Genomic DNA, 21,957 nt, shown 5'->3' with positions numbered 1-21,957 from the left:
TGTGACCCGACGTTAAACGCCAGCTGAAGTGAGACTGGCTCGGGATGCGTTGGGTTGCCAGGTTGGACAGAGGTCAACCGTTTACCTGCTTTATTATTTGGATTTTTTTAACAGGAGACTATCCCATTTTGATTGTACTGTACTATGTTTTCAGACTTGAAATTTGTCAGAATAGAACAGAACTGTCAGAATAGAACAGAACTGTCTCTTTAAGAAACCCGGAAGCAGTTACTTTCGACGTGCTCAATGTTGTGGGTCGTGTCCCCGAAACAAATATTGCTCCCTCCCAACGATGCTAAGCCGGGCTGCCGTCTGTGCCTCATACCAAAGTGCACTGTCTCTTTAAGAAACCCGGAAGCAGTTACTTTCGACGTGCTCAATGTTGTGGGTCGTGTCCCCGAAACAAATATTGCTCCCTCCCAACGATGCTAAGCCAGGCTGCCGTCTGTGCCTTTCGTGCCAGCCTGAAGAGCTGGCGACATCGGACTGTCCTGAAAGCTGCTTTTCGGGCCTCGGACTTCGGCGTCTGCCGTTGGTCGTCTTCTTCAGCAAGTGGAGCCGTTACTGGTATGGAGGAAATACTGGCAAGAGTCGTATCGCCTTTACCCACATACGAAACAAGAGAGAAATCTCCCCCTCCTCCAGAAGCCAACAGCTTGGAGTTCATGCACTTCTACAGAAGTCTCGACCAGGAAGAGAAACCCGATTTCCTGGCGAAACTGTCACGAGACTTTGGAGTGGATCATAAAAGCGTTTCGGAGTTGGCTGGGAAGCTTCTGGATTCCCAACTCAGGGACTTGGCGACCATTTTGCAGGTCGAGGACAGACTTCGATACAGCTTGACTCCCCGCTATAAACAATTGCTTAACCACATAAGCAGGGTGGAAGGGGGAGTGAAGTTTCTGGTGGACCTTCGGGCCGACGTGCTCGAAATCATCTCATCAAGAAGTAGCGAGAGCCCGCACTTGAGGGTAAAGCGTGTACTGTTTGTTGACATATTGTACGGGTGCTCGCACGAGCCAAGAAGTACGAATTGCGTGTTGTCGTTCAAACGTTGACGTGAGAGGCCAGACTGAATTATTGATGCGGTTAAGTCATTATTCCGCTTTGATTTGATACGCCCATATGGATTACATATGGGTGGATGGCAGTTGATCTACAGAGACATCATACCCCACCCAAGGCCCACTCACGTGGTTCACATTTCACAAAGCACTGCCCCAATGCCCTTTCCCCCAGTTCCAGCTTTCAACATATAACAACTGATACGTTGGCTGTCCTCACAGAGGGTTTTGCGACCCCGCCCTTATATATTTTGCCAGATGCAAAACGATTTTGGAGATGAAAAACAAACAAAAACAAATGCAATTTGTTATTGAACAGTAGCTCCAAAAATGATTGAGATGATTGGAAATGACTGCCAGTTTGGTTTTCAAAACCAAAAAGCAAAAAATACATAAAGAGAACTTGTTGGTGAACTCTGGTCCATGAAGACCACATAGGTCCTTCACCTAAATTGTCAAAATCCTCAGAATTTCAGCCTCTCAACAATAAATATCTTCAGGTTTCTGAAGTGCCCCATGAAAGCAGACTTTGTGTTTGATCAAATTAAAAACACATTTGCAAACAGTTATCAACATCTTTGCCTATTTTCTGACATGTTTTGGCTCAAACCAGTGATTGAATCATAATCAATTTATGTTTGGGCATTTCATGCACTTGTCAATTTGAAATAATGTCCTGTTATTGAATAAAGGGAAGGAAATTTAAAGGATTTCATGGATAAATGATTGACTTAATTAAAAATGATCTTGAGCTGCAGCCCCAATTTCATGTGTGACATTTCCCCACCAAGGCATACATGTTTTCAGTTCTGTTGCAACCCTGCGTACCTAGCCGCACATTTGTCACAAGACCTCTGGCCGCTTAAATCTATATGATTGAGATGAATATGATACCAGTAATACTTTTTGTAGCTCACAAAGGTGAACGCTACCTACAATATCCATACTTGTATTTACTGCTTTTATCGCTTTGCTGTTGGTGGTGCCCTTTGTAGACTGCAGGTATAAGAGGAGGGAGGAAAAACACGCAACTATTGCCATTGGTCATGCTTTATTGTGTAATGGACATTCTAACTAATCTTGCAGGCTGCACAGCCCACTGTGCTAGTGACGTCAGCGGGTGGTGTGGGTTACGTTCGTGTCAGGCTGGCTATTTTTTGCCCCTCCTGAAAGAATCCTGGCGTGGATGTGTGGCACGCGTCTTACTGGGGTAAAGGTATCAGCCTACAGATATGGTCATTTCAAAACATACTTCCTTTTAGCGTGCTACAGTTCTCTTTGCTCTAAGTTCACAATATTGCAGCATTCAGCGTGACTAAAGTTGAGCAGAGCTGGCCAATGTTGTAGCTGGCAAGCAAATCCATAGTGGGTATATGAACATAGCAGTGTGTGGGTTTGCAAGATATTTGTTTTAAATGAAGTCTGACCTTTTGAAGGGCATCGGGTCTGCTTTCAAATGGCAAGTTGCTTATTGAAACTACAAGCTCAAACATATAATTACTCCTAAAGTGAGAAGCATACAGCATACAGATGGCGGGAGACCACACAGGCCACGTCAGTAAACGGGACAGGGATGTAATTCATCGAGACATTATTTGATTGCGAGTGATGATTTTGGTTGGAGTGTCTATCCTGCAGTTTGCAGACACTGAAATAATAAGAGGGTGACATTCTTCATGACTCATCATCATCCTCTCCCTTAGGACCTAAATGGAACACTGAAGAGCTTGCTGTCCGAGTGGTTCTCTATAGGTCTGCTCCGACTAGAGCGTATTACCTGGCAGTCACCCTGTGAGATCCTACAAAAGATCAGCCAGTAAGGCAGCAAATGTGATTCTTCACCATGTTATTTGGAATCATGCAGCTCAGCTTGGGAAATTCAAAATCTAATGACAAATCTTTTGTCAGGTATGAGGCTGTGCACCCAGTTCGAAACTGGGCTGATCTGAAGCGCAGAGTGGGGCCATACCGTCGTTGCTATGCCTTCACCCATGCTGCCATGCCTGGGGAGCCTTTGGTCGTGCTGCATGTTGCCCTCACAGAAGAAATCTCAGACAACATACAGGTTACAATGAAAGACTTTGGATTCATGTTTCTGAATTTTCCACACAGTAAATAAATAAGTTGGGGATTTCTTATTTTCTTCCTCCTTAATATCAGCAAGTTACTCTGATTAAAAAAAAAAAACCCAGCAATTTGACCTACCTCGAAGTGACCCCAGCAGTGCTCACAGGCTAAAGTGAGTGAAACTATGATTTTGACAGCACTGGACTTTTAGACATGCTGGGGAATATGCGGACTTTGAGTTGAGAAGCTCTTGATTAAATAAATACTAATATACGAGTTAAAAAAAAATCATTTGATGCACAGTGGAACCTCGATAAAACGGACCCCGGTATAACAGCTATCGGATAAAACGGATACAGTCAGATCTTCGTAAAAGCCGCAAGCACAATATTGCATTTGAACGAAACTTTTTTCCAGTGACATCCGTGTTACTACATAACATAAATTCCCCTAGCAGTGCACACGCAATAAATATGAAGTTCTGAATTTTGTCATACCTTCAAAAAGGCTATGGTCGTGAGATTTTGGCTTTCCAAATGATATTACTTTTTTTTTATATATATATATATATATATATATCTTGGTGACGTGCACAGTTTTACAATATATGTCGGTCCCTTTCTTAGAGTATTGTTCGCGAGTTTTCCACCCTTGACCTGGAGGAAGATGTAAACAAAGTCAATGCAGCAATCTTCTACTCCATCTCCTCCACCCAAGCTGGTCTACAAGGTGTTGAGCTGGGAAACTATCTCATCAAGAAGGTGGTGCGGGAACTGCAGGTGGGTGCACTATGTGATTGTCGTCGTGTGGTCAATATTGCAGTAGCTGGGACTCAACTCAATGCTATCCATCCACAGTTCCAAATGATTCATTTAGCAATTCACAGATGGATCTGGATTCTGATCGCAAAACCCCCCAAATAAATCTCAAGCACATTTAAACTTTCCTTGTGGAAGGATATATCAAATGTGTTCGCTGAGTGGTAAAATGTAAGCGTTTCTAGCTTTCTGATTTCTTTTCTGTCAATCAAAACATGATATAATAGTTGATCTATAAGAATGGTTTTTGATCTGATAAAGTTCCCACAAAGAGCCGAGTAAGGTTTTGTACCTGCCACTTGCATTGCTGTTGTGCTGCTCCTCTCCTTCTCTCTGGTCTCGATTTTTGTAGCGCCTGCGAGAACATGTCCGCACACTTTGCAACGAACCTAATTGGTCTGTCGCCTTGAGGTGAGGTCCATGTAGAACAGTTCTTTTTTTTTTTCGATGCACAATTAGCCTGCAAGAGTGTAGTTTGATTGTTTTTAAGTGAATGAGCTAAAAGCATGAATACCCTTCAATTTGAGTATTTGTTTACACACTGAAATCCGTTAATAAAGGCAGACAAAGCAGTTGCTCTAATGAATTCCCATCCATTCCTCTCAATAAGATCAGAAGAGCCCTTCATGTGGGCCCACCTTTTTTCTCTCTCAGACGTCCCTTTCCCAGTTTTTGGTTCAAGCAGATTGTGTGCATTTGACAGTGATTAGAATTGTCATTTCAAGTCACATGGATCGCTCAACACAGTAGATTGTGTTTTTTCCTTTGAACCCAAAGCTGTTTGTCCGAGACCAGAAAAGAGGTTACGTTATACTGTGGTTTTGACTGTCACATCTGTCAGGTCTCTTCGCTTCCTCTTAGGATCTTGCAGGAGCATTTTATTTCATCTCTCCCAACCGCTAGTAGTGGATATCTTTTTTTTTTTTTTTTTTCCCATGCGCAGGTGGAAGAACTACGCCAACAAATCATTTCCCACAGGCACATTTTTATGTTGTGACTTGTGGGTAAAATATTTTAGTACATTTGTAGTTTCAAGTACTGTTTGAGCATTAAAAATGGCCTATGTGCTTTTTTTTTATCATAATTAGTCTTTTGAACAGATGTTTTTTTGTCCATTTTAAGTATTGCCTCCACACCCTGCCAATGTAAGTGCCGGTTTACCTTTGGGGCTACATAAAAGATAACGAGAGACTCCTGAGACTAAACTTTACCTTCGGTAAAGGTGAAGAGATCAGCACTACAATGCAATTGAATTGTATTGTCCCAATGGAATGCCTGGTACAATACCTGAAAAAAAAAAAGGTCAGTCCTGATTTAAACTGAGGGGAGATGGTCGCGCTTGTCTTTTGTAGCCTGAATTCTATAGAGCAGCAGTTCAGTTCTCAACCATCGCCGTGGACTGGTACCTGGCCCGTGGGCCGCACAGAGAGACCCAACGGTAAATATTTGATCGATCATCAGAGTCTGGAGAAGATTTATTGTGGAAATCTGGTGCATCTGTCTGTGCCTCAGTACATGTCAAACCGCTTGTCTTGGTTGCGTTTTATGTTAGTAAAAAGGTAAGGCCACAAGCTAACAAAATGGAGGAAAATTAGGTTTTTTTGGAGATGTTCTTTGGAAAGGGAAAAGGGTAAATCATGAAACAGAAAAAGAGTCTAAACTTCCCCCCCGAAAAAGAGAGCTTTATTGAAGAGACTATACCCACTGTCCTAGCCAAAAAAGCAAAACAAAAAACAGTGTATTGGACAGGTGAGTCTTTTGCACCAAGACCGCTCAATAGGCTCACAAATGAGAAGATGAAGCCTTCAAAAAAATGCTTTGGCACACGGAGACCAAGCACCTGAGATTATAAAACGAGCCTGGATTAAAATGAAGCAGGATATTGCTTGAACCGCTGAATTCCTTGCTTCCATTTAAAACATTTTCTGCAATGACAAATGACCAAAATCGTATTGCGGAGGTGACTGGACATGAATAACATGCTTTGGGTGTTATTGTCTCCCATTACCGCAAGATGGGACTGATTCGTTGAATAGAAACAAGCGCGGCGCTTCCACTTAATACGACTGCATTCAGTGTGAGAACGGTGAGATGTATTTTCAATCTTTTGTTTCTGTGCCGTTCAAACTTGACTTCACGCAAAAGCGGTGCATGGTACAAAAAAAGCTGAGGATATTTCTAGGACGGCAGCTTTTCCCAAATATCCTGTTGCCCAAGTTCCCCTCTCCAGCCTTTCCTAGCTCACATACAGTCTCCATCTTCTAGTTGTTAGCATTCTAGATGTTGGAGCAAAGAAAGATCATGACGTAACAGGAGCGACCTGCAACGAGCTGGATGTTGATAGAAAGAAAGGAGCGATACAGCCAAAAGACTGAAAGTGAACTCTCTGGGGGATATCTGGCACTTGCTCTCTCATCTGTAGCTTTTATCACCACTGCTAATCACACTCTCACTTATCAGCCAAGGTGCCAGCTCGCCAAGACGGACGGGCATGGAAGGCTAAGATCAAAGGGTGAGAGTTGGCCTGAATACCAATAAATGGGGAGGAGTGTAAGAAATAGAAGGTGACTGTTAAGGATGAGAACTGAACAGGGTCTGGGGGGGAAGAGAGAGCGGATCATCCATCTCCGTCAGCAGGATCATGAAGCAGAAGTCGGAGCACATACCAAGAACATTTAGTGTTTTGCCAACCAAATTGAGGTTCTTAGAGGTGTTGTTGCTCCACGCATGGAAAAGATGCTGTGCAACATCATCTTTTGCTTGCAATTGTTTGTCTTTAATGCGTATTTCATTTTCCTTTGCCCTTCTAGAGTGAGTTTCCCCACATTGCCCAGTTTTCCAGCCTCTCGCCCATCCCAGGCTTCTCCTCATGGCTCCAAGGCCTCCTCAGCCAATACCGGAAGGAAGGCCGTGGCTTGGACCTCCTAACTGAGCAGGAGTGGCAAGAAGTGGAGCGAGCCACTGACTTATCTCCGAGCACCAGTGCTATGGATGCCCTCCGTAAGTTCATTGCCACAAGCGAATGGATGCGTTCTGAACATCTCTCTCGTTTCCTGGAGCCAGTCCTGATGCGACTATGTGCCTGGTATCTCTTCGGGGAGAAAAGGCGGGGTTATGCACTTAACCCAGTGGCCAACTTCCACCTTCAAAATGGCGCTACCATGTGGCGCCTTAACTGGCATGCTGACACCAGCCCAAAGGGTGTGGCAAACTCCTGCGGCATTATGGTGAACTATCGTTACTTCTTAAACGAGACGCCGAAAAACAGTGCACTTTACCTGCAGAATAAAATCGTCGTGGCATCGGATCAAGTTCTCGGATTGGTGTCGCAGTTTCAGAAGAACAGTAAACTCTGAAAAAGAGACCATGCGCAATTGTGCATACGACTCCGTCGAAGAGCAACAGCCACATGAGGAAACAATCTTGTTTGGTTGAGAGACAGCTTGGTGAGAAGACATCAGCTGGTACTGTTTGCCCATCTGTTATTTGAAGTACATTCATAGGCTAGGTTTTTGCATCTGTGCTAGTCTTCCCTGATGATGGGAGACAGAAGCTAATGAAGCGCCCTGCATCCTTATACCGTCGAGCATGTTTCGGGATAACAGTGTGTGTAATGGGGAAGTACGAGCAACGAGGCTGTGCGGCTACTGGAATAAATGATCCTTCCACACTCTTTGAAGGGAGCACGTAGGGTTTCATCTGTATGTCGACAAACACCAGCTGTTGAACTCCAGATACTTTACAGGTACACAAATGAATTCTGACTGGAAATATCCTCCAAAAACTGTTTGTGTGAATAATTATCACATTTACCATGTACCATGACATTCATAAAAATGTTTCAATGAACAATTCTCCACTTTAGGGATCATCTCACATGTTCGTGGTGCAAGATGTGAGGCTTTTATTTTCCTGTCACTGTCGAACTCAGAGAAGGGCAGAAATGGATGCAAAGGAATGTCGCCGTATAAATCATTCTTTTGAGCAGTGTACTATGTCAGAACGACAATAAACATGGAACAGGACTTTAAAACCTCCGTATGTCTCATGACCTTCACAGGTCACCAATCCCCTCGGTGCAGTTTCCCCCTTTTTCTTTGGCTAATTTTGCTGAGACGCACAGCACCAAGCTCCCCGAGAGAGCCACAACAGCTCATTGTTGTCAAATAATACATCATACAGTTGACTGCGAAATGACATTTTATGTCTCCAAGGAGCCCAACTTTGTTTGCTTTTTTTTCTTACCCTGCCTTTCTTCCTCCTTTTTCTCACACGTTGCTGTTTTTTTGTCCTGAAACTAATGGAGTGAGAAATCAAATTAAAAGTAAATAGTTAGATTGATGGTGTTCCGTTGTGAAGAAGTGGGGAGGGGAATTTAAAAAAACAAAAACCCAAAAGCATTAACAAGGATGCTGTTGAGAGACCTGTTTGCCTCTTCGGATTCGTGAGGCGCTCCATGCACGTGTTGAGGGGGCACAAAGAAACACAAAGACGTCTGTGACGCTGTTTGATAATTGAGGGGAATGAACTGTGTCAATGGGTTTCCATGGGGGGGAAAGAAGCATTGCCCTTTTCGACACCTTCCCTTCATTTGAGTCACCTTTGCCCCAAGACGTCCAACATCAATGAACACACAACAGTTTTGGAAGAAATGTAACTATTTTTTTTAATTATGGACAGTAATTAATCATTGGTGGGGGGGGGGGGGGGGGGGAATCATAGTATGCGGTACAGTTAAATAGTAATTATTTTTTTGTTGAACTTGTCAGTTTGGCATTTCCCATAGGACAAAGAAGACAAATTGCTTGTTCAGTGAATCGTTACAGAAGTGAAAGTTGATTTATCGACACATCTCGTCCCTCCCAATGAAATTCTACAAGCCTCCTCACTGGAGGCAGTTAATATATGCGGTCCACCTGATAGCAGGGTTCAAATTGTTTGAATGTGATAGTCAATTTGATTTCGTGTTTAAGTTGATTTTTAAAAATACTTTTTTAATAAAAGAAATGTGTATATGGGTCTTCAATTTGAGCTAATCGTCACTAGGGTTGCGGGCTGCTGGAGCCTATCCCGGCTATCTTCGGGCGGGAGGCGGGGTACACTCTGAACCGGTCGCCAGCCACTCGCAGGGCACATACAAACAAACAACGAGCAATTTAAAGTCTTCGATCAACCTAGCACGCATGTTTTTGGGATGTGGGAGGAAACCGGAGTGCCCGGAGAAAAGCCACGCAGGCACGGGGAGAAGATGCCAACTCCACACAGGCGGGGCCGGGATTTGAACATTTGACTTTTCGGGTTTTGGACACATCTGTGAGGAAACACTTTCCACCAGATTACAACTGATTACTACTGTTTGGCGCCATCGAGTTCAGTAATTCAGACAAAAAATATCTTAAAATAGGAAGGGTATATATACATCGATATACATGGTTCGATCCTCATCTCTTGTTGAGAAGAATTTGCTCTCCAAATGAAGCAAATCCTTTTTTTTTTTTTTTTTGCTGAGAAGTGAGAGAGGGTTGGGACATTTTATGTTCCAAATCCCTCTTACTAATGAGAACCTTTTTTTGTCTTTGTGCTGCTAATTGAATGCAAACAATGGTAATGAGAAAATAATGACGCACATATATGACTGTGAGTCACATAACCTTCATACTGATACACAAGTCACATTGTGGATCTTGGATTTGCACTCATTGAGCACATCATAAGATACCGCTGCACACTTCAATGCAATAGCTGTGTCCAAAAATCCGCCTTAGGTAATAGTGTTGCGTTTCGATTGACACTGTCAGAGAAGCGTAAGAATAAGAACACATCTTGAGCTTTGTAAGAGCTTTGTCAGAAATTGATAGTCAGCGTTGTTGGATGTGTAACATAAACAAAAGTTTTCACAGCAGTAGAGATGTGTAATTTGTTGGTCATTTTCACGTGAGTAGCCGTTAAGATTTGTGTTGCACGCTATTTGTTTCACCATCCATTCATCCATCCATTTTCTGTCGCGCTTCTCCTCACGCGGGTCGAGGGCGTGCCGGAGCCCATCCCAGCCACCATCGGGCAGGAGGCGGGGTACGCCCTCAACTGGTTGCCAGCCAATCGCAGGGCACATACAAACAAACAACCATTCGCACTCACAGTCACACCGACGGGTAATTTAGAGTCTCCAATTCATGCATGTTTTTGGGATGCGGGAGGAAAGCGGAGTGCCCGGAGAAAAGCCACGCAGGCACGGGGAGAACATGCAAACTCCACACAGGCGAGGCCGGGGATTGAACCCGGGTCCTCAGAGCTGTGAGGCTGACGCTCTAACCAGTCGGCCACCTGTAACAAAATACAGATAATACTTAATGTTTTGATCATATGGGTGGAAGCAAAATCATGCATTGTAAAATTGCATTATACATGAGTAGAAGGGTTTTCCAGAATTTTGAGGTCAACTTTGGGGGTGCGTTTTATACATGGGTGCGCATTATACATGAGAAATTACAGTAAGTGATTTTCCCGTGTTCCAATAAGTTACATATCCAGTTCTATGGTTTTATCACACTTTTTCTCTCATCGCCGGTCTCGTACTGAAGTTAGTGTCATGCATAATGATGGTCGTTATAAAGCACACAGTATTTCTTTCCAGACAATTTGAGTTCAACTCCAAATTGCCTTACTCCCAAATTGTAATGCATTTTGTAGCCTTCATTGTATTTTCACATAGATGAGGTAATGTGTTTGTCCTAATCACTTTTCCATGTATTTGTTGACCCTTTATACACGTGTATAATCAGTCAGTATGTCAATCTCTAACATTGAATATTTGTGTAGCAATTGATGTTAGTGTTAAAATGCTAATAATAAAATAGCTTTATATATATATATATATACACTTTTTCCCTGCGTCATTTCACAATTTTACACACAACTTAATTTTGCAGCTTATTTGTTCTACTTTCATTGTATGTATGGATTACTTGGGTTGTTCCCAACATCTGTTGAAATTTTCCGGTCAACAGCACCTTCAAAGTATATTCAGTGAGAAAAATGCTTGTGTTTAATACTGACATGTACACACACACACACACACACACACACACACACACACATATATATTTCCGTTTTCCTCTTGCTGCTTCATGGTGTCGGAAATACAATCAAATAGCTCGGTAATGTCTAACCCTTGTGTCCTCTGTATGATGGTTGGCGGGCTGTATGACAATACAACATTTATTCGGTATTCATGTGAAAATGTTTTTTGTGGTTGTAGTTTGCAAACGTGTAGAAAATGAAAGCAGAATGTTTGATACAGGTCTTGTATTAAATCTCACCGGATTTTACAGGTGTATCTAATGTTATTGCTGGGGGACTTTGAAACGGTCAAATAGCTCGAGCTGAATACTGTATCTCTCACCATAAGCACAATACATGAATTCCATTCCAATTGACTTTAGCATCGAAAAATGAAAGTCAAAAACCCTGGAACGGAGCACAAAGGATTGTAATGTAAGCGAGCCTAACCCTTGAGGACTAAGACGAGAGCATGCAAACTCCTCTTGCATCCTCCACATCCTGGTCACCACCTCTTCCAACTCCTCCCCTCAGATAGGCGCTATCGAACAATGCTAACTCAAACCAGCAGACATTCCGACAGCTTCTTCTTCTCTCGGCATTGAATTGCTCAAGGCTAAGCGACTCTCCGTCGTGTGTTTTTACGCCTCAAAGTATTGACTGTAGAAATGGCCGTCATAATCGAGCGGGTCCGACGACCGGAGACAAATTCCGTGTGTGTTTTTGACATGCTCGGCCATAAAGAGGATTCTGACACAGTGTGTCTTCTAAATACTGTGGGCTGGGGAAAAGCGAAAAGAATGTGTGGAGGTGACAGCTCAACTTTGTCGCATTGGCGTTTCGTTCTCTCAGCCGGCATCCGTGCCAATGACTGCGACTTTTCTACACGTGATGTGTGAAATGTCATTGTGGCACTTGCAGTACTCGAGGAAAAGGACGTTTTCCCTTGAGTGAAGGGAACGTTTAATGGAGTGTGGTAATCCATTGTTCCCGGTTGCTTGCGCTGGCCGTCGGTCATGCATGTAACCTCGCGACAATACTGTTCGCCGCCCTCTTCGTGTCTTGCCCCCGCAGGTTTGCAATCAATGGCGGCTCTCCGCAAAGGGCTTCGGCTTTGGGAGCAATCGTGACAGAAAAATCGACACATCTCATTGAGAGCTACTTCTATTATGCTTGTTATCGTCTTTAGGGGGCAGCGGTGTTCTACTCCAAGTACTGTTTGCCCATCATCCATATGTATGCTCTCCCTCACTTCTCCTCAACTGTTGTTATTCCTCTTTCCTTGTGTTTCTCCCATGGGTTCATGCTGCTATTTTCTTTCACCCTCGAGTCCTCAAGTGAGTGTGAGCTGGAGATTGACAAAGCTGCCTCATCTGGCGAAAGGCTGAAATTGAAACTCATTTGAATTGCTGATGGCGTCCCCTCTTCATCTGTTGCAATTAGTCATTATTAGCTGACCTAACGTCTTGTATCATTTCGGATAATTAAATTGGGGAAAAGGTTAACGGACAAATGTAATATTAGCAACAAACGGAGACAATCTTCTGCAGGCACAGCGGCCGACTGATTGGCACATCTGCCTCAACGGTGCGGAGGACCCGGGTTCAATCCCCGGCCTCGCCTGTGTGGAGTTCGCATGTTCTCCCCGTCCGTGCCTGCTTGGGTTTTCTCCGGGCACTCCGCTTTCCTCCCACATTCCAAAAACACGCGTGCTAGGTTGATCGAAGACTCTAAATTGCCCGTAGGTGTGAATGTGCGAATGCTCGTTTGTTTCTATGTGCCCAAGTCCACGGTGTACCCCGGCCTCTCACGCCGAGTCAACTGGGATAGGCTCCAGCATGCCCGCGACACTCGTGAGGCGAAGCGCTACATTAAATAGATGGATGGATGGAATATTTTTGTCTCCCAGGTCTTGGAATTGCGACTGCTCAGCGATGTTTTAGTGAGATATGGCCTAAGGCTTCGCCCCTTCTTTCCTCCGGTAGGCCACATGCGAATGAACACCCGCGATCAAACTCCCGCAAGTGACACGAGGACAAACTTGACTTCGCGTCCAGTGTGAGTGCAGCATAAAAGTGATGAAGACCACTTATATTTAAAAGTGCGTTTGGCACTTTATGTTGCGCTCATGGTTCCCACAATGGAGAAATTGGAAGAACAGCAAGCACAAAATGAAGTTTGAAATGATGGAGGGAGTTGGAAGAGGCAAACAAATATGACTGAGCTACAGCAAAAAGAAATCGGGGCCAGCACCAATTATCACCGTGTGCTGAAATGACCCAGATGCAAGGAAAAGCAGATTTGAGGGGAGTTTTGTCATGGGCGATGCTGCCGCACTCCTCATTGTAACTGGCTCCGAGAGGCGCCCTCCGATCTTTCGGGTTTGCGCCTGCGATTTCAAGATGCAAAATCAGCCACCTCAATTGTTCTCAGGTTTGATCAGTCACATTGGACTTGCTAATTCAATCTCCTATTGGCATATCCACCTACCACAACTTGCAAAATGAATCGCGAGCGTTTGGCACACACAAGGTTGTTCCCGCTTAGTCAAGCCTCATGTTTGTTTTTTGTGTTTCTGCACGTGCAAACCTTGAATGAATCCTGCCCTTTGTGAGTTTGGACATCTGGTGCATTCAAGTACCTGTGTTTGAACTGCATTTGCAACCCAACACACACATTAAGGTGGCAATGTACAGTACAGTATACTGTGGTCATACAGTATGTATAGAACAGGGGTGTCCAAGGTCTGGCCCGCGGCCCATTTGCATTTTTGGATATGACTCTGAAATGTTACTTTTCGAAATCATGACCACTACAGTTTATACTACTACAAACCATACGAGGTGTGTCAGGAATGTTTTCAGGACTGTTGTCAAAAGGGAACATTTTAAACCCAAATTACAATCTTAGGAGTTTCTCCCTTGGACCAGATGACCAACGAGCCCGTCTACAAAGAGATGAATACTTTCCGTACCCACTGAATATTTGTGACACCAGTCCGAGACCCTTTCCGACGCACATCCTATATATTACATTTGATCAACTTTTATTTTACACTATATACTGTATTATATTTGATAAATATTTCCCATCTTTTCAATTCCATCTTGCCCCGTTATCACCAAGCATATAATAGGTTACTGACGCCTGATATTAATACACTTATATCAATCTGATATCCAATTTGTATGAATTGTAAGTGATGAATGACATTTATTGGAAATATTTAAAACCAGACAGTTCAATCATTTTTTTCCGATGCAGAAAAGATGCTGCAGTTACAACAGGACAATATTCTGTACATGTCATTTTTTCGCCAAGATTAAGCAGACTTATAGGAAACCTAATCAATGTTATAATAAATGTTTAAAAATAGTTTTGGAACCAGTCAATTGCATTCCTAAAATTGACACGGCACAGCGCCCTCGTGGTTCAGGGTTGAAATCTCAGCTCCAGACTTCCTGAGGGCTTTGCTTCTGTAGGTTTTCTTCGGGTACTCCCACTTCTTCCCATATTCCAAAAATCATTTCCAGCATCTTAGAGGAAGGAATGCATCAAGTGAAAGGCTTTGGGGTCAGTGATTCAATAAAATCAAACTATTCAATAGTTCGATTCTGTTTTCTGTTCTTCCAGAGAAAAGTGTAAAAAGAGTTTGTCAACAATGCATAAAGTACATTTCAAGTGCATCTCATCAAGCATCAAGCTGCATTCCTGAGACTCCTCTAGGATGTTCTCCCTCATGAATTTTTGGAGGATTGTTTTCTTTCCTTTATTACATCTTCAGCATCTATGGCTCGCTCTGTTTTGATTTTGCTCACACCCTTCTTTATCCCGAGCCACAAGACCGCATATTGAAAGGAAACACAGTCTCACTCCCTGTTGCTGTGAGTCTCCTTTAAAAGATGCCGCAAGCAGCTGGAATGACAAGCAAGCCTGATGAGTCCATGGGTGGGCAAGCTGACAATGGTCTGACGAATTTTTCATTCCACTGATTCCTTCCTTCCCGGTGTGCGGTATTCCACGACTCTGGCACCCAACAACCTGCTCTTTCATTGACATCCCACAACCATTCAAGCGTCCTGTTTCACTTCTCGCTCTCTGCTGCGGAACGGAAGGCTTACAGTGGTGATTATGATGGAGATAATTGGCTTTGCTCGGAGACTGGATGATGTTAGCAGTCATATGATTGTTGCATGACATCACCTCGGCAAATGATGTAATGGAGAGTGCCGAAATCAAGTATCTATAAGTTTAGTGCACTTCATTTCACTCAGTGGAAGCATCCTATGCTTGAGAAACTCTATGCGACCTTCTTTTTCATATTTTCAATCTAATGGCCAGGTGTCTCAAAATTGAGGCCAAACAAATATGAGCGTTCATCCAAAGTTAACAACGTCCGCCACCGGCGCCGTCAACCTGCGGGGCACTGTTGGAAATTCAGCTACTGTGAATTCACTCTCACCGGTGGCATGAACGGTAGACAGGTTGACTGACAAAGACGGACCGTTTTAAAAGAACCAAACAAAAACAAAAATAACTCCGAAGGTACTTTTTTGTGGCACAGGCCAGATGGGAAATGGAATCCCCGGAGCGTGCTCTGGTTTTGCCTCCAGCTCTCCTCGGTGGGCTGTGGCGAGGATGGCTCCACAGGGAGGCATTCGTGAAGGCGATTCTTTGCGAGGGTACGAGCAAAGAAGTTGTCTCCGGATTTTATTTATGTTGAAATGCCAGGACTGCAAAAGAAAATAATTTCTCCAATTGATTCTCTGTTGGTCACAAGAGTTCACAAGAGTTCACATCCAGTTCAAGATTGTAATGCAGACCAACACGGAGAGGCTTTCTCCTTCCATCAAAGATTCAGTGTGCTCGGAACCCAACCCCCTTGGAACTATTACGGACGAAGATTTGAAAGGGCCTCAAGTACACATTTCATCACAACCACACATATTTCATCTAGAAAAAAGGTTTCATCACCGAGTGAAGTAAAACTGCAACAAATTGAAAATACATTTTGAATGTTTGTGAGAAGCAATGGCACAACAACCACTCAAGGACATGAAAGCATGCGATCTGTGAACTCACTTCTCATAAACTACTTAAACCACCGGTACCATGATTTGATATGACATTTCCATTTTGCTGCAAGGTCCTGAAGGCCTGTGTCTAGGGTTGGGAATCGAGAATCGAGAACCGATTGCAACCGGGACTCGCGTTCCGGTTCTCCCGGAATCGTTCAAATTCACAAATTTCAGTTCCCCGTTTCGATGCCTACAGTCCGCCGACCCCGAAGAAGAAAGTGGTGAAAACCAACGAAGAAGAATGTGCACGAAGACGTGCTTGTGCCCAACAGCAGCGGCGAACAAAAATGTGAACTATGTTCACATAAATTGATTGAACCCCGGTCCTCAGAAGTGTGAGGCAGACGCTCTAACCAGTCGTCCACCGTGCCGCCTGAATTGGGACAAATTCCACATAAACGTTGTATCACAGTATCACAAACACTAACCTTGTCTCATTGGTGTGTAGGTAAATGAATCAACATTTTACAGAGCATTTTGTTCTTTCCATTACTTTTTTTCGTGTGTCTTGTTTGAAATTCGTTTTTAGCAGTGTCGTGTGAAGTCATTTTTCGTGCCAAAATTCTGAGTTCTGATGCGTGCCCTTCAAAATAAAGGGCGACATGCTTAAAACAGGAAGTCAAGTTAAAACCTGCACATATGATCCATTTGACATGAGAAAACAGTCGCAAATAACTTTGAACAACTTTTCGCTGCAACAACAATTCATGAATATTAAGTCGATTGGGTTAGTGCCACACACATTGCCTTTTAGTTCATACAGCAGGTTTGATATTGATATATTGGTTATAAAGAACCCCGAGTCAAATGTTCATTTTAGTCTACACTGCGGGCTGCTAACAAAATGGATGTTCATAATTTGGACACGCTTTTTTTAAACCATGGAAACTTTTTGACCCAGCCCCCTAAAAGAATCGGAGAGTCGAATCGAGAATGGGAATTGAAATGAAGTGGCGGAATCGGGATCAGAATCCTTGAAATTCAAACGATGCCAAACCCTACCTGTGTCACTATATGTTGTTATCTACCCTGCGATATTTTCGGAACGCGAAAGATTATGTATCTCTATGTATATACTGTACAAGTATATATATATATATATATATATATATATATATATATATACCTTCCGCCCAGAGTCGGCTGAAATAGGCACCAGCACACCCGCGACTCTCTTGAGGATAAACGGTTCAGAAAATGGATGAATGGATAGAATAGAAACATCAAACTTCACAAATGCTCTTCTGGATGAATGGTTGGATTTTTCCCACAGACACACACCAACATCTTCCGTAAAGTCTTCTCCAAAGAGTGGAAGCTGTTATAACTACAAAGTGAAGACCAACTTGATATTTTCTTCCGTGTGTATAATGGTAAGGTGTCCCAATGTGTACAAAATGCTGCTGTCAGATTTGAGCAATGTCGAAAATCTGGAATTTGAAACCATTGTGAGGGATAACAAAAAGAATAGGAAGTCAAATTGTTTATATGTATGTGTGAGTACATTGACCAAAATGTGAGCTGAAGCAGGCAGTTGGTTGACGATCAGGCATTTCCTTTTCTACCGCGCTGTGAGATTGGTTCACTTGTTACTTGGGTGAACAATGTCGTCGTATTACCCAGGCCATTGTGGAAGAATTCCTCCTAATATGTTCCTCAGGAAATATCTTCTTTCAGCATTGGCCAGCTCTCCCGTCCCTTTGCGGAGCTCATTTAGTTGCTATTCCGACCATTGTTTGAACCATTCAGTGTTGTTAGCCTTATCCCTCTCCTTGCTCTATCTGGACCCTCTTTATCTTGTTCTCTCAGGCAAAGTGCAGATGCAAGTCAAGTTGCTGCTACTAGCGGTTTCTCTTGGTGAAAACTTTTTTTTGTAAGAAATTGGCTATTCTTTTCGGTTTGTGTTCACCGCACCCAGGCCCTGCTGTTTACTCAATTCCGAACAAATGGAGTTCCCTCCTGTAGTTTTCTTCACACTCGCCAACTCCTTTGTTGGGACCATGTTTACAGTTGTAATTAGGTGGCTGTGGTTTATCAGAGCAATTGAAATGCAAATGGTCCAACATGTTCATTTCCAGGTTTTTTAACAGGACACTTATAGAGGTCAAATGTCTGGTAAAGGACTCATTTTAGACACGACGAAAAGGATGAGCTGTACTCTCTGTTGTGTAAATGTTTATTTATTTGTTTTTTTTTTAAAAAGCAGAGAAAATCTATGGACGGATGGAGCTACACATGAAAAACCTACGGAAATGTACAGTAACAATCCAATAAGAAAAGAGCAAGACTTGGCCATTGAAGAATATTCAACATCTTCGGTTGCTTTCACAACAGGTTTATTGTCATTGTCTATGTGCGCTGCGAAGCACACCGCGAACCTCACTATTCATCTTGTTCTTTCTGTCAATTAGCATGCCGTCGTATGCTCGCGACCACATTTGACACATTTTGGTACGCCCTGGAGGTCACTGATGGTGTAGCGGTAGGTACGTTTACCTGACTTCGGTGTGGGCAGCATGGGTTCAGTGACGGTGCCAACGGTTGTCTGTGTCTCTATGTGCCCTGTGACTGACCGGCGACCAGTTCAGCGTGTAGTCTGCTTTTTGCCCGAAGTCAGCAGGGATAGGCTCCAGCAACCTGTCACTGTGAACAGGAGAAGTGCTATTGAGAATGGATGGTACGCCTTGGATCATGAGCTCTTGCTTACTTTCTCCATTATTTTAGAAATGTTTTCATTTGTCAGACATATGCAATTAGTCTTTAATAATGCATATTTCCATCGATTCAATTGCATATTGGGGAAAGGAAGCGTTGTACTTTCAGTACACAACCAACCGATGTGCAGACACACACACACTTCATTAAAAAGTGCTGTCCCTCTCCCAGGAACCAGCAGGTAATTAGTAAACATGTTCTTTATACGCATGCAGGCAGCCTTCCTAATTTCAGACAGACGAGGACAAATGATATACTTTACTTTTCAGAAGGAACCACCTTCAGTCTCATTTTACTGCATTAATGCCTCAATATGTTCTTCTCTCGGACTCACGTAAACACCAGATGTCCCCACGCCTACTGTATGATCAAAATAGCCAACATAAGACTACAGAAAATAAGCAGAATTGCGCTGAAGATGTGTTTTAGTTTGCAGTGTTTGTTTGTTTCCTCTGGGACAGCAGCTCCAGCAGTCCAGCCAGTGCAAGGACAACAAGGGTTTTTGAAGTAAATCTACACACAGCTATTGCGGCCTTCCGCTCGGCTCCCCCTCAGTGTGCCAGAAGTCCCTGTGTGATATTGATTGTTTTCAAGTAACAGGCGGCGAAAATGGCCACCTCATTATTTTTAATGGGTGTTTGAGATGGGCTTCATTGCCATGCTGCGCCGCCATTTATAAAACCAGGTAGACGAGCCGAATCAAACAAACGAATACATTTCACCGGTGCGACAGAGGTGTGTTCTGACTCGTCGTTGCATCGATGAGAACCTATTTACAGTTTACTGACAACGACGTGCTAACAAATAGGGAGCATACTGAGGAGACATGAAAGAAAAAGCAAGCAAGCGGGCGAGCGAGCGCTGTCAACTGAAGCCAAACTATATTTGCATCTGGACTCTGTGACCCAGGCAGCTCAAGCACATGCTAATTGTGTTCATTTTTCAATGGACATTCGCCAGATGGCTGCTGGGTCCTTCTCTATTCCAACACTGTGATTAGGTACAGGTACAGATACAGTCGCTTCTGCAACCCTGGAGGTGCCAGTAGCTCCCCAACAAAATGGGAATTTTTCATCGAGATGATTTTGAATTAAGCTTGCTCCAATTTCCCCCCTGTGGGTGCTCTCATCACACCACGAGAGCTTTGCATTTTCCCTGCTTGTTGTGTAAGGACCTCACAGCATCCTTACCATTCAAACGGCTTTTTAAATTTGTATTTCTTTTTATTTGTATTTCTTTTACAGCGATAGACCTCTTGGCACGCAGTGAGATGACCTACATTTATATTTGATACAGTGGTGAGGGGTAGTCTATGGTGCTATGCCACGACATGCCTACCTTCAAAAACATACATACTATAATATTTTAGTAGCCCTGGCCTACCTGTAACAACAAACAAAAGATTTTCTTTCTTCATTCATGTCATCAAACAAAAATGTGGTCATTTGCTGTAAATAAAAGCAGCGGAAGACAATTTCATTCAAACAACAAAGTGCATCCTTTGAAAATTGTTTCACAGAATTATGCTTCATCTGCAAAGGTATTTGGGGGGTTAAGTCCAATATTTTTCCAAAATAAAATTATATGCATTAATATATGTTGATCTCGGGTACAAAACTACACCTTTTTGTTTATATAAAATATAATTGAAATTAAAATAGCATTATAATATTATCATATTATTTATCATCATATATCATATGTATGTAACATCTGTAATGTAATTGAAAAAAATGCTTATACAGATGCGATGTATAAATAGAATTTGTTACTCAAGAATGTTTTTCTTTCTTCTCAAACTTGAATAATACACAGGTTCAAATATTCAAGTTCCTTTTATTTTAAACAATATAAGAAGGGGAGATCATTAATGTGAATGTTTATTTAAATGTGAATGTTTATTTAAAGTCATTTGAATGCGAGTCTGGCGAAGAGTGCCAGGGGGAGTGTCGTGGCGCAACATGCATTTGTAGGCATAAAAAGGATGCTCGATGAATAGTATCACATTTTTCCATGTCATAGGAGTGGTGTTTGATTGGAAGTTGGCAGTTGAGGGTAGCGTGTTTTAGCGTGCACATCTAGCAGACACGCCCACAGTGTTTGAAAGCGGCGCAAAGGGTTTGACTTTTCAGGATTTTGAAACCACATTTTATATACATGTACTGGCTGATTTTTGTAAAAAAAAAATTTCATCATTCAAATGTGGCAGGGTTGTTAACAACACACTTCTATGGTGTGTCAAACTTAGAAGCTGTATTTATTTTACAGGGACTTAAAATATTCTGAAAACTACTACTGAAATACAATTTGAAAAAATCTGCCTTCGCAAGGAATTTGCACAAAATGGATAATATCTTTGTGAAGGCAATCCATTCATCCATCCATCCATCCATTTTCCAAGCCGCTTCTCCACACGCGGGTCGTGGGCGTGCTGTAGCCTATGCCAGCTATCTTCGGGCAGGAGGCGGGGTACACCCTCAACTGGTTGCCAGCCAATCGCAGGGCACACATCAACAAACAACCGTTCGCACTCACATTCACACCTACGGGCAATTTAAAGACTTCAAATAACCTAGCATGCATGTTTTTGGGATGTGGGAGGAAACCGGCGTGCCCGGAGAAAAGCCACGCAGGCACGGGGAGAACATGCAAACTCCACACAGGCGGGGCCGGGGATTGAACCCGGGTCCTCAGAACTGTGAGGCTGACGCTCTAACAATTCTCCACCGTGCCACCTGTGAAGGCAATACACATCTATTATTGGAGTTCAATATGCTACGCATGTGTAGCGAGTGAATGACAGTGGAGGAGGGACATGGGACAGTGGGGGAATACTTCTTGAAAAAACCAATGCCACCACACACGTTATTTGATCAATTACCCGTTGCAATAGTGTTCACCAAGAGGAAAAACAGATCTGAAAAATCAATGGCCACAAGAAGGATGACTGCTCAATTATCTGTCTGGTTTGGTGCTGCTACAAAAAAGGACAAACTCCGACTGCAACGGACAATCAAAACTGCTGAAAGGTTTGTCGGTACCCCCCTACCGACCCTTGAGGACTTGCACGCTGCTAAAACAACAACTAAGACAAGCGTGTGCAAAATCCTCTCGGACCCCGGTCACCGGCTCTTCCGGCTCCTTCCCTCAGGTAGG

At 43.1% G+C, this 21,957-nt stretch overlaps 2 protein-coding genes across 3 annotated transcripts in view; one reads left to right on the top strand and one right to left on the bottom strand.

Annotated features, from left to right (window-relative positions):
* zgc:173742 (DNA topoisomerase 1) overlaps window positions 1-465 on the bottom strand; it is a 42,946-nt gene extending 42,481 nt beyond the window's left edge. Inside the window, exon 1 of one of the 2 annotated variants that reach the window (XM_061775062.1) lies at window positions 326-465. The gene's annotated coding sequence lies outside the window, so the exon portion shown is untranslated. Of the gene's footprint in view, window positions 1-85; window positions 227-325 lie in introns of those variants that run through there. The other variant, XM_061775061.1, reaches the window with a different exon arrangement.
* mlycd (malonyl-CoA decarboxylase) lies at window positions 14-11,277 on the top strand. Its single transcript, XM_061775073.1, has 5 exons — window positions 14-971; window positions 2,768-2,880; window positions 2,973-3,129; window positions 3,758-3,910; window positions 6,760-11,277. Exons 1-5 carry the CDS (start codon window positions 426-428, stop codon window positions 7,303-7,305), a joined length of 1,515 nt encoding a protein of 504 aa, XP_061631057.1. The 5' UTR covers window positions 14-425; the 3' UTR covers window positions 7,306-11,277.
* Window positions 11,278-21,957: the final 10,680 nt, after the last annotated feature.

Source organism: Phyllopteryx taeniolatus, chromosome 5, assembly GCF_024500385.1.
Source record: "Phyllopteryx taeniolatus isolate TA_2022b chromosome 5, UOR_Ptae_1.2, whole genome shotgun sequence".
NCBI lineage: Eukaryota > Metazoa > Chordata > Actinopteri > Syngnathiformes > Syngnathidae > Phyllopteryx > Phyllopteryx taeniolatus.
The sequence above is the reverse complement of the archived record's forward strand: the minus strand, read 5'-3'. Positions and strand labels throughout refer to the sequence as shown.

Coding starts and splice junctions, on each gene's coding strand:
- mlycd (XM_061775073.1), top strand. CDS start 426: ATGCTAAGCCAGGCTGCCGTCTGTGCCTTTCGTGCCAGCCTGAAGAGC. Junction 972..2,767: donor GCGAGAGCCCGCACTTGAGG/GTAAAGCGTGTA, acceptor CCTCTCCCTTAG/GACCTAAATGGAACACTGAA. Junction 2,881..2,972: donor ATCCTACAAAAGATCAGCCA/GTAAGGCAGCAA, acceptor ATCTTTTGTCAG/GTATGAGGCTGTGCACCCAG.